General features: G+C 36.3%; 1 protein-coding gene across 8 annotated transcripts in view; it reads right to left on the reverse strand.

Annotated features, from left to right (window-relative positions):
* Ptpn4 (protein tyrosine phosphatase non-receptor type 4) overlaps positions 1–15432 on the reverse strand; it is a 158515-nt gene that overhangs the window by 69636 nt on the left and 73447 nt on the right. For 6 of the 8 annotated variants that reach the window (XM_031380558.1, XM_031380565.1, XM_031380584.1 and 3 more), the window contains 4 exons: positions 13753–13797; positions 13313–13365; positions 12924–13044; positions 3365–3452 (listed from right to left, as the gene is read on the reverse strand). In XM_031380558.1, the coding sequence (XP_031236418.1) occupies positions 3365–3452; positions 12924–13044; positions 13313–13365; positions 13753–13797 (307 nt within the window). The remainder of the gene's footprint in view (positions 1–3364; positions 3453–12923; positions 13045–13312; positions 13366–13752; positions 13798–15432) is intronic. The other 2 variants (XM_031380567.1, XM_031380576.1) reach the window with 1 other exon arrangement.

Genomic DNA, 15432 nt, shown 5'->3' on the forward strand with positions numbered 1-15432 from the left:
TATTACCATGTTGTTTTATTCTCTACAAAATCCTACATAATAAAGAGTAGAGCCTCTGTTTGATCATCTGTTCCGTGAACTCATCTATAGAACAAACACTTCTCCCAAATATGTACCAAAAAAATGCCTTAACTGTTTAGCTTGGCATGGAAGTCATTTGAACAACAGTAACACCCTATTTTATCTTCCTCCTATTAGTAAAAACTATTTTAGTTAGGCAACATAAGCTTGAAGATATGATTTGTAATAACATAATTTCACGTATTATTAATGCAGCTTTTGTCTTTTTTTATGTTTCTGTCTAACCAAAACAACCCAAACTGAAGTCTAGATCACAGACTTCTCTGAGAAGCCTTCTGTAGTTCATATCCACACATTTCTCATATTTATCTATCTCTTCAACTACTTATCTGAAATAGCTAATTACTGTCAATATATGACATGGCGAACTCATTTAAAAGAAAAGCTAAAATGACAGTCAGCAAGATAAGTGGAAAACTGACTGTACAGGCACAACAGTGGTATGTGTTTTCAAGGTGATCCATCTGTTCCATATTGCAATTGTAGCCATGGTTACACAAAGCCTCACAAGCTTTAAAACTCAAAGACGTGAACATATACAACATGCTTCCTGAAAAGTAATAGCCCTTTGTGGTTCTCCATAAATTTTCTCTGTTTCTTTTTAACTTAAAATTTCACTGACTGGCAGAAATGGTGGCATATACTTGGGAGACAGAGGCAGGCAGATCTCTGGGTTAGAGGACCCTGGGCGTACCAGGACTTGGCTTTATGATGCTGTTTATGGCATGTCTATTACCAACTCTTTTGAGAGGAATCATCAGAGCTTTTACAGATATCAAAGCAAAGTTACATAAGTTCAAACTCCAATGTCTTCCCTAGCAGAAGTTGGTAGTCAATGACAGCTAAGATCATCTTGAAATCCTTCTCAAACTAAGACAGGCCCCGAATATAAAATATACAAGATTATTTGTGTGCCAATGACAGGTAAGAACTGTGTTTTCAGATGGCAACCTAAGACAGGCAGAACTTTCTGCTCTGTGACTAATAAAGTGCCTCTTACAAATAAAAAGACTGAGTAAGATTCTCTCAGAGGTGGATCAGGGACAGGGAATGAATGCTAGGATTCATGTAGCAATGATGGGTACGTACATATTTCTTGAGGAGACACCTAAGACAGGCAGTCTTTCTGTGCCAATAGGTGAGATAGTTTTGGCTGTAAAGACTGAAAAGGGGAGACATGTGGGGAGAACATCCAGAGTTAGCCTTGGCTGACTTCTTCCTTGTGATTAATCATGAATGAGTCTGCTAACATCTGCTTTGTTTTTAATTAAGACATGCATTTTAGCCTGCCCAGTTCCTCTGCATATGTCACTGAGAGACTTTCCAAGCCTTAAAGAAATGGTCTGCAAATGGGCAAATATAGATATTGTATACCATAAACTTGCCACGTTAGCATTTGTGGACATTGTTTATCTTCCTAGAATTGGTCATACTTTGTGTTGCTTGGCTTTAAAAGACACTGAGAAAATACTCTTGCTCACTGGCATGGTATTAACCAGCAGCTCTCCCATATTCTGTCTCTTGCATCTTCTTTCTGCCTTCCCTATATTCATCCTCACTCCCCCAGTGATGGTTCTCTCTGGCTCCTGCACTCATTATGCAGTTTTTACTTACTATTTTATGAGGAGGGGGCATATTCTATTCTTGATTCTAACTTCATTACATCTTTCTGGCAAAACAAGTAAAGCCATCTCCTTAAAACATTCTTCCTAAAATCATTTGAATCAAATCAAGAAGTTATCAATTCATCTACATAACTCTGCTCCATTTGAAAACAGAGTGCAAACAATGCCTCTCGTTTCTTATTTCAAATACATTTTTGCTTATGATACTTAAGTAAACATTAAGTTTTAACTGGACATTTTAAAGCATAACCTAATTTAAAAATGTGGTTCAATCAGTTGTAAACTTTCCTCTTTAAAAGGAGAAAGAAATCCTACTGCGCAAACACCAATGGAAATATGTAATGAGCCTAAGGTTAAAAATAATAACCCAAATATGGAAGGAGAGTGAAGAACCATTAAAAAAAAAAAAGCAAAATGCTCAAGAAGACAATTAAGGAATTACAAGATATCAATCTCTTGAGGAAACCAGATCATCTGGAATTCTAACAGTGGACAGACAAGTCTGTGACACAGGCTGGTGTTCATGAGGCAAAGGCAGACAGATCTCTGAGCTCAAGTCCAGCATGGTCTACAGAGTGAGTTCCAGGAGAGCCAAAGATATACAAAGTGCCAGGACAGCCAAAGGTACACAAAGAAACACTGTCTAAAAAAGGGGGGGGGGGTGAGATAGAAATATACTTTGTGAAACATAAAAGGTGGGGCTCATTCCCCAGAACCTAATTGGGTGGGACCCTGAGTGACAAAAGCACTGTAGGATAGAACTTTGAGTACTTTCCCAGTGGATTCTGAACCTGCATGTTTGTGTATTGAGGCAAGTTAAAAATAATTTAACTAAGGAAAATTGTGGCTCTTACTTCACTTTAGGGCTAATATTAGCCTAATTAGGCTCAAGAATGTGTCTAAGGGAATAAAAATTCCACTGCTGACTCAATTGATGAGTGTAATTCTACTGAAAATAGTTGGACTTTAAGTACTTCAAATAAATATAAAAATCTTGATAAATCACAAAAAGGAAATATAACTACATACGATAGACAGCCTTTCACAAATATAGCTCAGAGGATAACAATCTCTAAAACACAAAAATTTTTCAAACAGGAAAGACTTGCACTATGAAAAGCCAGTGACTATAAATTTAAAGAAATGACAAGCTGACAAGGGCTTGACAATGAGATAGCTTGGAAATAAAAGGACAAACCTCAGTGATGCGCGAGCAGCAAGTACGGTCACGATTAGCAAAGATTTTGACAACAGCACTGCCCCTAAGGCAACCTTTTGTTTACAAAACAAATATTCTAAAACTACTGCCCCCTATAGTCTACACTGGTTTTACAACATAAACCAACACCTGAAAGAAAGAAAAATAATTCATTTCCACCCATCTTGTACTTGTGCTACTTTACTTTATTCCTTGAAATAATTATTTCAAGAGGAAATTTTTAGTGCAACTATATCAGCATCAAACACAAATTATTCTGCTACCTAGTTCTCTCAAGGAATTAAAATTTCAAAGAGTTGGAGTTTATGGCTAAGTAAAAGAGTACTTAAGGCCCTGGTTCAATCAATCCAGTACTGTACACACACCAAGATGATTTTAAAATCCTTAATAGCAGGAAAGAAACCTAACTCAACATCTAAGTAAAATTTTCTTTACTTACCCTTGCATAGTGAAATTCAACTCCATAGAGTTCTAAGGTACGTGCTGTGTTTAGGTAATTAAATTCTGCTTCTGCAGGAGATAAGCCACTGTAAAGAAAACATCAGGTCAAGAACTAGATTCATAGAAAAGTTACAAGTTACAAAAAGATTATGTGGAGTCTATTAAGTTTTATGTTAGTAACATCTACCTTATTTCAAGGTCATATTTGCAGTAATTCGTGTTTTTTTCCCGATGATCTTCTTTATTTTCATGGACCTTAGAGTAACAGAGAACCTCCTACCATCCTTTTTCTGCAACAGTGTAATTCCTTATTACATCCTAAAATTTTTCTTTATGTTCAGAGCTAACTGTACCTCTTATCCCCTTCTCAAACGGGAACTTTTGCTGTCTCTTTACAGTAAATGAGACCATTACAGAAAAACATAGCAGGTCATAATACAGGAAAACAATGGATCATGGGGGGAGGACGTTATCCCCACTAAATACATCTATAACAACTCCTGAGCTCAGAGAACATTGAGGAACAGGGGAGGAAAAAAGACTGCAAGAGCCAGCAAAGTAGGAAGTCTGTAAGAGTGTGTCTTCTAGAAATGATAGTGAAGCTTCATTCACCATACCCCAACAATTTAGCTGCTTAAACAATAGTGGTACCAATAGACTTGCTAACAGGGAAAAGGGAAACTCATGAGGTCCCACCCTAGACAAACAGCAACTAATGCTTGCTGAGAGAGAGAACATTTTTTCTAGGGATAAACCCTCTAATTGGCTATCTAAGTATTCAACCCTGAAATTATAAAAACACAAGCCAATCGACTCAGCAAGCTATACATATGTGATACATATAAATAAATAAAAATTTTTTAAAAAGGCATCAATTTGCGAGGTAATCAGAGCACTCAGGAGTAGAGGGAGGAAAGGGAAGAAGAGTGATGAACTATTTTAATTAAAGAAATTTAAGAGCTGGCGAGATGGCTCAACAGTTAAGAGCACTGACTACTCTTACAGAGGTCCTGACTTCAAATCCCAGCAACCACATGGTGGCTCACAACTATGTGCAATGAGATCTGATGCCCTCTTCTGGTGTGTCTGAATACAGCAACAGTGAACTTCTATATAAAAAATAAATAAATCTTTACAAAACTTATGAAAAAAAATTTAAAAGACACTGGCAATTAAAAACCACTGGGGAGTACTACAGGCCAGAAATGAAAAAAAAGGAAAAGAATATAGTAAGATTTAAAACCCCTAGCTGATCTTATAGATATTAACATAGCCATTTATTTCCTGATAAAACTTTTAAACATTTCTCATACTACAGTTTACATATCATAGCTACATGTGAAATATTCAGGGCTTACTGTATATACACTGTCATAGCATGCACAAACATGAGTATCAAGAGATTTTTAGAGCAGTCATGTATTCATTAAAGGTCTTTGATTAATCTGCTTTAACATTTCAACAATGTTTACATGTTTCAAAATATAACATACTTACTATAATAATGAGAGATGGAGAATAAATTCCACAGGAAAGCTGAGGTTAAAATTTTATATTTAATAAATATTTCTAGTGATTCTCTTTTTTTTTTTTTTTTTTGTTGTTGTTTTTTGGTTTTTTGGTTTTTCGGGACAGGGTTTCTCTGTGTAGCCCTGGCTGTCCTAGAACTCACTCTGTAGACCAGGCTGGCCTCGAACTCAGAAATCCGCCTGCCTCTGCCTCCCAAGTGCGGGGACTAAAGGTGTGTACCACCACGCCTGGCCTTCTAGTGATTCTTAAAACAAAAATTTCAGAACTACCCTAAAATATAGTCTTTTTAAAAGGTCTACTCTATTTCAAATACACTCCTAACATCCTTAATAATACGGAGTTGGCATGCAATATATCAGAGAACTATAACATAGAGGGTATCAACCTTTTCATCACTGATACTGCAAAGAAGCCAAACACTTGCCAATGCACAATCAAAGTGAATGTGACCCCTCAATACTAACCAAAAACAAAAACAAAAACTGTGTTAACTACACAGTCCTCCCAATTAAACTAGGTAATTCTGTTTTTGTCTTTAGATCTGATGAGTCAGCTTTTCAAACAGAACTACCTTGTGGAAATACAACCCCTTTCTTTATTTAAGGAACTTTTATTAGGTAAATTTTAAAACTCTGATTTATCTTCAAAGCATTGGCTTCAATAGGCTATATGAAAAGTTTTTACTTATAAAAGGATGGCTTTTATAGAAAAACTGCATCCTCATCACACTAGACCACTTAGTATAATCCTCAAGTCATTATAGTCTACAGTAAATCCAAGGTCAAAAAACTTTTACCAGAAAGGAATAAACAATATTTTCAAATCTTCTAGATAAATTATCTTTGTAGCAACAACTTTAGAATGTAAAAGCATCCCACATCTGACACAGAAATTGAGAATGTCTGTTCATGTGAGTGTTCATTTGTGGACAGTGGATTTCAGAAAATTTCACATTCTGTAAAATATGATTTCCCCCATGTATTTAAAATATAGAGACTTAAATATACTTACTATATATCAATATAAACTTTAAACATATTTAATATACAGACAGAGAGACCAGTTAGCTCAATGGTAGAGCACTTCCTTAACATAAGCAAGGTCTAGGTTTGATCCAAATATTCAGGGACATATTTAGGTATTTTAGATTTACAATATAAACAAATACACATTGATTACATATAAAAACATGTATTTGTCATACTTGGCCCATTGGCTGTTCAAAATTAGGGATTGAGCTATTGTTTTCTGAGTTTTTGAGACACTTAAATTATTAACACTTGGGCTGGTGAGATGGCTCAGCGGGTAAGAACACTGACTGCTCTTCGGAAGGTCCTGAGTTCAAATCCCAGTACCCACATGGTGGCTCACAACCACCTGTAATGAGATCTGACACCCTCTTCTGGTGCATCTGACGACAGCTACAGTATATTTATCTATAATAATAAATAAATTTTGGGGCCTGAGCGAGCAAAGACTGAGGGAGCAGGGTTGACCAGAGCAAGCAGAGGTCCTAAAAAAGTCAATTCCCAACAACCAGATGAAGGCTCACAACTATTTGTACAGCTACATTGTGTACTCATATGCATAAAATAAATCCTTTTAAAAAATTATTGTTCTTGCCTCTCTTGTCTCTCCCTTGCCCTTTGCTCCCTTGTTCCCTCTCTCTCCCATTCCCTTCCTCCCTCTCTCCACGTGGCCATGCCGGCTCTACTTCTCTACTCTCTCCTTCTCTCTTCCTTTCTCTGCCTCTACTGTTCTCTGAACTCTCCTCCCCATGCCCTAAATAAAGTCTATTCTATACAAAAAAAATATTAACACGTAAATTATTACCAAATTGGCAGTAAGAGCTAATATTTCCTTAATACCTAGCACTTACTAGGTAGCAGCTGGAGAACTTTGTGTATATAACCCCAAGACTCGGGATTTCTGGCCAGGAGGTAGTAGAAGCCAACTGTAATCTCAGCGCTTAGGAGGCAGAGGCAGGCAGAATTCTGAGTTTGAAGCCAGCCAGTATACAGAGTGAGTTAGGACTACCAGAGCTACACAGAGACAGTCTTTCAGAAAACAACAAAACTAACAAACAAAAAACAAAAAGGAAGAAGAAAAGATTGATTCAGAATTTCTAACTCAACATACTTTATTTCTCTCTAATTTAAATGCAAGAAAACAAAGCAACAGAAATAGGAGCCTCTAAGATAGTAAGTAGTTTAAGCTAGAAGTCTAACTCTTGTTCAGACATTTAACCAATATGCAACAGTATCTTTATTCTGTCACTATTCTGAATCATAGGTTAAAGCAAAACTGAATTCTGAGCCAACAAAAAACAATTCTTAAGGTCAGACATAGTGGTGCACATCTTAAACCCAACACCTGGGAGGCAGAGACAGATGGATCTCTATGAGTGCAAGGTTGGACTACATGGTATTCCAGGTTAGTCAGGGCTCTGCAGAGAAACCCTACCTCAAATCAAATCAAAACAAAACAATTTTCTTCTTGAAAAAATGTCACACAGAGCTGGAGCTTTGGCTCAGCAGTTAAGCACTGGTTGCTCTTGAAGATGACCCAAATCCAATTCCCTACATGGTAGGGCGCAATAGTGTAACTCCAGTCCTGACACTCTCTTCTGACCTCAGTGGGTACTAGGCAGGCACATGGTCCATAGACATACATACATACATGCAGAGCATTCATACACATTAAGTATATAAATCTGAAAGAATATCACAAAAGACGAGATTAAAAATACCCTGAAAGTTGAATATTACTGAGAATGAAACAAGTTAATTGCCTTTAAAAGAACATTGAAAGAATTTCATTAGATTGTTACTTTTCTCCCCCTTACTCATTACTAAATAGAATCAACACGCTTCAAAACCCTGAAAAATAAGAAAATGACCAAGTACTGCATATTAAATATATTTTTCCAAAATTTCCTTTTTTAAAATTTATGTTTTATTTTATTTTTAACTACATGCATATGTGCTTACGTGTGGGCATGTGCACATCTGTGTGTGTGTGTGTGGGGGGGGGGGTAACCATGTAGGCCAGAAAAGGGCATCAAGATCCCTTGAAGATGTAGTTTCACACAGTTCTGAGTTACTTGATCTGGGTAATAGAAACTAAACTTGGGTCCTCTGTAAGAGCAACAGCACTGAGCCATCTCTCCAGCCCCCTAAAATTATTTTTTTAAAGAACTTGTAACCTCCCCCAGCCTCAAGCAGTCTGAACCAGACCTTGTCCATGCCACAGAGCAGCTAGCCCACTGAGGGTGGAGTTCCTGAGATAAAGAAAGCCCTTTTGTCCAGCTACTTTTCTGCCTCTCCGGAAGTTCCTGCTAGGAGCCATGCCCTGCTGAGCTGCTTCACCTGCCTTCCCGACAGAACAACAAGATGCTATTTAGGCCACAAGATCCTGGCTTACTGGAGGATGGGTTTCCCTGCCTATATATTCTCAGATTCTCTAATACACATTGGACCTTGATTGGAACCCTTTGACTTGGTCTGGTTATTTCTCTCGCAGTCCAATTCCCCTATTTTCCCCCAGGCCCCTGCCTCTCTTTCAGAAACCTGATTTGCGTAGCTGCTGGCAGCTACAGAACTGACAATGTTACATAAAAGTAATCAATATATATCAGTCTTAAATTTAAATGAAAATATGGGTATATTTATTCCCATAATATATGTTTATAATTTCAAATCAAAAGATAGTACTTTTCTGTTGCCAAAACAGCATTTTGCCTTAGGAAAGATATATTCTATTGGTTATTATGGGAACCCAGAGTTGGGGTTGGGGCAGAGTTGTTTTGCTCTCATCCAATAGAAAAACCAAAGCTATGCTCATGAGAGCTAACACAGGATAGAGTTCATGCTACTTTGAGCAACTAGCCTGTCTCTTTGGGATGTGAGGCTCCCACTGGAGAACTGATGGCAACTTGTAAGAGTTAATTTAAAATAGTGTCATGCTGTAATTAGCAACCAGTCTCTTTAAATGTGGGATTCCACAGGAGAACTGAATAGGACTTACCCTAGCATATGACACATAGCCAAGGCAAAACCTCTAAGCAGACACAAGGTTACTTGGGAATTATGTTTATAGAGTAAGTGGAAGGAAATTTAAACAAATGTGAATACAGAGAAAGATACTGGATTAATTTATATAAAGAGAAAAGGGAATATAGATATATTTATCCACAAAGATATTAATCTACAAAGATAGAAGAAATGTGAATTGATGTTTTCATGGGCACATAGATAATTAATTAGTTAATTAATTAATCCTGGCCTTTGATCTCAATACTTGGGAGATAAAGGCAGGGACAAACACGTTCCTTGTGAGTTCAAGACCAGCCTAATCTACAAAGCAAACTCAAGTCACCCCAGTCTACACAGAGAAACCCTGTCTCAATGAATAATAATTGTTTTAAAATGTTTTAACTGTTTTAAATTATCAAGTGAAGGTAGTTATATATTCCATAGTTATGATGGTATATTAATTCTTCTTTTAAGGAGGTCAAAATAGAGCAGACCTAGATAGAAAAGGGCCTGCCAAATTGGGTCAATATATTCTTTTTAATGACCTTAGACTGGAAGAAAAAGGACATGCTATGTCGGAGGAGAGGCTCTGCATTTGTGTTAACAGGAAAGAAGAAAGGGCTTTAGATTCCTTCCAAAATAATAAGGATCAGGTTTGATAGAGGGAGACCCCTGAAGACCTTGGCAGCAAACAGGAGAAAATCAAGAAGACCAAACAAACTGGTGATATTTGCTGATCCCTCCAGTTGTATTCAGGTCTGAAACTGAATAGACAGGAAAATGTTTCCTGCCAGAACTTCAGCTATACATACCAAATAAATCTTGTTGGCTACAGAAATCTCATGACTTATTATTACATACCATCCTTTCATGTGGCGAAAATGGAGATTTATATTGCTATTTGGTCAAATGATCAAAGTAATTTCTAAGGAAAGACAGTTATCTTTCACCTGTTCAAACAAGGAGCAGAAAATCATCTTTAATTGATCTGTGCACTGTGCACATTCCATACAAATGTCTTTATAGAACGACATAAAAACTTGTAAGGTGTATATATCACAGAATGAAAGACCAGGAGGCATCCCTAACAGAATTCAATTTGAAGGATGTTGAGATTTGAGGACTTGCTGTTTCAACTCTGTGATCGATCGATCCTGCCTTAAACTGATGCTGTTTCCAGAGACTTGCTTGTGGAACAGCTTTAGAAAGGACTGCTAATCCCAGATGACCTCTGTTTATCTGGCCTTTTAGACTGATCCATTCAAGGCTTCACTTAATCAACATACAGAGACTGGACAATGATTGATGCCAGTAAGCATACTTTCAACTTAACCACTTTTCTAATTTTCTTGGGTCATCAAAAAGGAAATCTTTATCCCAATTCAGCAGGAAATAATTATAAGAAGACTGTTGTTCCAGTTCCTTAAGTTGCAGTGGATGATTTTGGTCATTTCATGAGTTATAGATAGATAGGCTAGCATTTTAGGGGATGATTTACTATAATTATGGTCTTAGACAGGGAGGAATCTAAATAGGAGGTTAGGGACTCAGACGCAGGGATTTCTCTTTCATTTTTTTCTATCTTTCTTTCTTAGGGAAGGGAAGGAGGTTGAGAGGAAGAAGGTGGTATATAGAAATGCAAGAAATTAGACAAATAGGGGTAGATTATTGAATCTACTTTTAAAGCAAAAGACATTTTAAAGCCATAATCTTATATTAGTAGAGATCTTAATATTTTGATACAAAATTGAGATTATATTTTGTTACACTGGTACAGAATTTTGTATATTGATACCGGTTTAAGTTTTCATTGGTATCTTTGTATGATAATACAAAATTTCAGATTAATTTTGTTATGACATAATATATGTGTGGTTCAACTATTATATAGGAATTATCCCTATGCAACTCATTTAAAGTATAAGGTTTAGTCCCAATCCTTTTAATAGCTGTGATTACAAACTGTTTAGGATAATTAAGTAATGCAAATTAAGAGTCAGTCAATCAAACTCATGGTCATGTTAGATACTAGTCTGGATCACCACAAACATATCCATTCTGGGTTGCACAGATAATAGCGAGCTAGAGACAGACAATGTTTGTTTATTTAGATACACTATAGATAGATAGATGGGTCTTCAAAAACCTTAGAAGTTCACAAAATATGGCAATTGAATATATTATTAATTTAAAATCTTTTTTGATATTGAGACATGTCAACTCCTGGCAGTAATCCATTCAACTTGGCAGAATAATAAGCTTCAGGAACCTCCATATGGAGTTATTTCAATTATGGTATGCTAGCCACTGGGGAAAGAAAATGCCCTAACATTATCTGCAGACAGAGTGCCATCCAGAAAGGACAAGCAGATGCAGGGAAGTCAACTGCCAAGCTCTGCCATGACAGAGTAAGTGAGTCCTTCATAATTCCTGCTTCACAAAAGGTCTGTCAGATATCCTGGGCCAGAAAGCTAAACACAGATGCTTCACCATTTTGGGGATTGACGCTGTCATTTCTATAACTTTGGAAGCTGCATTTCTATACTTCATGCATACTCTGGTAATATTTATTCTTTCTCAGGTCTTTGATGGGGCTGAAGACTTGATGGTTACAGACTCACAATTAAGCTGAAGTTGTTTAGCATTTAAGAAGATATTTGAGAACTGAGAAGATATTTTTAAGTTAATGATGCAAATTAGGGTTAAAAAATGATTTAAATACAAAACTCTAAACTCACCGAGATAGGAATTGATGATAAAATACTTAATCTTAAGTTGCTGAAAACAAATTGGTCTTTTGAATTATGTAATAATTTCCATAACTGCTCCTATTATATACTCTTTATTATTATAAAAGTCTTTTATTTAGATAAAAAAGGGGGAATTCTTGGAAGTTTGGTCTGTTGCTGTGTATTGTAATTCTAAATACTGGCCCTGGCTGCCTCAGGGACAAAAGAATCCTCACATAAGGAAAGTGATGCTATGTAACCTTGCTCCTTAATTTACAACTACTGTTTGAATAAAGATGCTATAGTTAAGCAGAAGAGAAGTAAGTAGGGTTTCAGTTCCTGGTCTGTGGAGGACCACGAGGAGGAAGAGAAGATGCAGAGAGGAGAAGATGCTATGGGTTAGGTGAGTCATGAAAAAATGGCCATGAGAACTGGCGAAATGGAGTTAAGAGCTGCCCAGATGGAACAGAGCAAGTTATAACTTGGGGTTATTGACAGGAAAGTAGACATAATAGCTTAGAGAGCAGATATCTACCCAGCTCTAGTGCATTAAAATGCATATTATAAATATAAAAGTTGTTTATCTTTTTTCTGGGAACTGAATGATCTATGCAGAGTACAGCCCTGATTGAGATTAAATATTTAATACAATATAAACTGTTTACATATAATTTATGGTTGTTACAGAAATGAAAACAAGGTGCATATATGTATATTAAAATAAACAATGAAATGCTTTTGATATAAATCATCCAAATATTTCTTTATGATAATAGAAATTCCTATATCAAATACAACAATAAAATTAAGAATAATATAAGACCTTCTTCCCTATAGAAAGGTTTCTGTTTTAGATAAGAATGACTATGGCAATTCTTATAAAGGAAAACATTTAATTGAGGCTGGCTTACAACAGTTTCAGAGATTCCATCCATTATCGTTTGTGGGAAGCATGGCAGTGTACAGATAGACATAGGGCTGAAAGAACTGAGAGTTTCACACACATCCTGATCCTCAAGCAGCAAAAGGAGACTGTGTCACACTGGGTGTAGCTTGAGCTAGGGGACCTCAGAGCCTACCCACACTGATACCCTTCCTCCAACAAGGCCACACCCACTGCAACAAGGCTATCCCTCCTCCTACTAGTGCCACTCCCTATGGGCCAAGCATTTAAACACATGAGTGTATGGGGCCATTCCTATTCAAACCACCATAGTTGCCCATAAAGCTTATGAAATAAACAGAAAATTAAACAAATGCTTACACGTGCTGCTGATGTAACTTTGCAATTTCTTTTTCAAAATCTTGAGGTTGATTAGGAATGAAAGAATAATCTGAGAGGTAGCCTGCCAAGTTTTCTGACTGATTGTAGTCTCCAAGTTCAGCTAATAAGAAAAAGAAAATAACACACTTTAATACTTTAATTATACTAAAATCAGCAATATCATTAATTCATATATAATTGTGAAATGAATATGTTTCTAGCGTTACATTAAACAAGTCATAATAATTCATGTAAAAATAATTGCTAGCCACCTAGACATTCACTGAATTACCTCAGTAGTCCCTACTTCCTACACATCTTGAGAACCTGCAACTATTATCAATATAAACTACAAGACCATATGCAACTTAAAGTAGGCTGATACTCACACTGCACAGCAAATGAAGCTAAAAGGGCAGCAGTGTTACAAGGACAGGATAATCTGATAAGACAAAAGAGAAAATACACAACCCAAGGATAAATACAATTTCAAATATGTTGTAGTTTGTTATACTACCGACATTAGAAGTTTCTATATGCATTCATTTTAATCACAATTAATTTCATTAAGCTGGGTTTTATGGCACATGACTATGATTCCAACACTCAGGAAGTTGAGATGACTGCTAGTTTGAGGTTACATAATAATACAATGTCTCAAAAAACAAACAAAAGAAAACCCCTTCCCAACAAAAGGCTTTTAAAAGGAACTAATATTACCTATAACCATTTTAAAAGTCTAATTACAGCAATCAGTCAAGAATTATTTAATACAGAATTTAAAATATTTTTAAACTACACTATAAGAAAAACCTTTAAAAAAGCTCACCTTCCAGTAAGAATGTCTTGCTTAATTTGCAAAAAATACTGATACCTTAAAAAAAGAAGATATTTAGTAGAATCATCAAATTGAGTTCTTCTATACTCTATACTTTCATTAACAAAATTAAATATTTAAAAAAATTTCTTTTGTTATCTACTTATTAGCACATATAAACTCAGCATATGTACACATTAGCAAAAATGCCAGAAATAGGATTTTGTGAACCGATTACAAATCTTTAAAGTTCATTAATATGTGGAACTTTGTATGTTGAATATCATATTTGTATGTAAAACTCCTCAAGACTTGTAAGATCTCTGCTGTAAGAGCGACCCTCTGAACAGTGGTCCATGCAAGAAGACCTGGAAGCATAGACATGTGGGCATCAATGACACAGGAGCCAAAGAGCACACTAGAAGCCAGAAAGAGAATCTTCCTTTCTGTGGAAACAGGAAGTCAGGACAAGCACAGGCCTATGTGTACATCATTTTCTTCTTACGCTTCCTATGGGAAAACAACTATCTACTTCCACTGGAGTTAAGAAAGCTCTTTCTTCAGAAAATTAATCGAATTCTGTCTTCTACTCTAGCTCAGGTATTGAAGTGCTCTTAATCACCTTCTTTTAACATGAACATGACACCCTGCTGAGGTTCCTTACAAGATGGCACTGCCTTTCTGTCCCCGATAGTGGGAAAGCTAGTCAATACCTGGGCAAAATCACCCGTGCTGAAAATATTGGCATAAAAACAAATGTCATGAAATTAAATATTGAACAGGGATTTATGGACTTCAATCAGCTTTTAAAAAGTCAAAACTCAACATAAATATTATTTACCTAATTCAGCACAGTACAATTCTATCAAATCTATTTGATTTCATAATCAAGGATTTTAACATAGGGCTGGTGGCATAAGTCATAGCATGCATAAGGCCTAAAAACCACTAAAAAAAGAACAAAAAGTCCTTTAGTACAAAAACAAAGGGTTTTTTGGCTTTTTTCTTTTTCTTTTTTTTTTTTTTTCTTCTAGACAGGGTTTCTCTGTGTAGCCCTGGCTGTCCTGGCACTCACTCTGTAGACCAGGCTAGCCTGAAACTCAGAAATCCACCTGCCTCTGCCTCCCAAGTGCTGGGATTAAAGGCGTGTGCCACCACCGCCCAGCTTACAAAAAGAGTTTTATAGTTGTGAATTAAAGGTAATATATATCCTTGATATAACTGTAAAATTCTATGAAAATACTACATACACTTAATGAATATCATTTATATATCCATTTAAACAAAGATGGAAATTATTAGATTAAAAACCAGAAGTCAAGTTCTAAAGTAGCCTATGCTATGGGGCAAAATTCTAGAATTTGGGTGAGCCTTGGTTAACTACATTTGTAAAAGGAAAATTAGACCACTTGTCTAGTGTATGTGTTTTAGGAGTTAAAAAAAAAAAACAAAAAAAAAAAACCACTTATAATGATAGTGGTACTTGCAAATGCTAAAGTACATTTATCACAATGGAAGACTTTTGATGCCACTATTTTTTCTTCCCACTAATTCAAAATGGTATCTATCTCCAAGTAAGGAGGTAGAACAACCATCCTGTGTGTGCATGTGTGCGTGTGTGTGTGTGTGTGTGCGTGTGTGCGTGTGTGCGTGTGTGTGCGTGTGTGCGTGTGCGTGTGTGTGCGTGTGTGC

Source organism: Mastomys coucha, unplaced genomic scaffold (genome assembly GCF_008632895.1).
Source record: "Mastomys coucha isolate ucsf_1 unplaced genomic scaffold, UCSF_Mcou_1 pScaffold1, whole genome shotgun sequence".
Taxonomy (NCBI): Eukaryota; Metazoa; Chordata; class Mammalia; order Rodentia; family Muridae; genus Mastomys; species Mastomys coucha.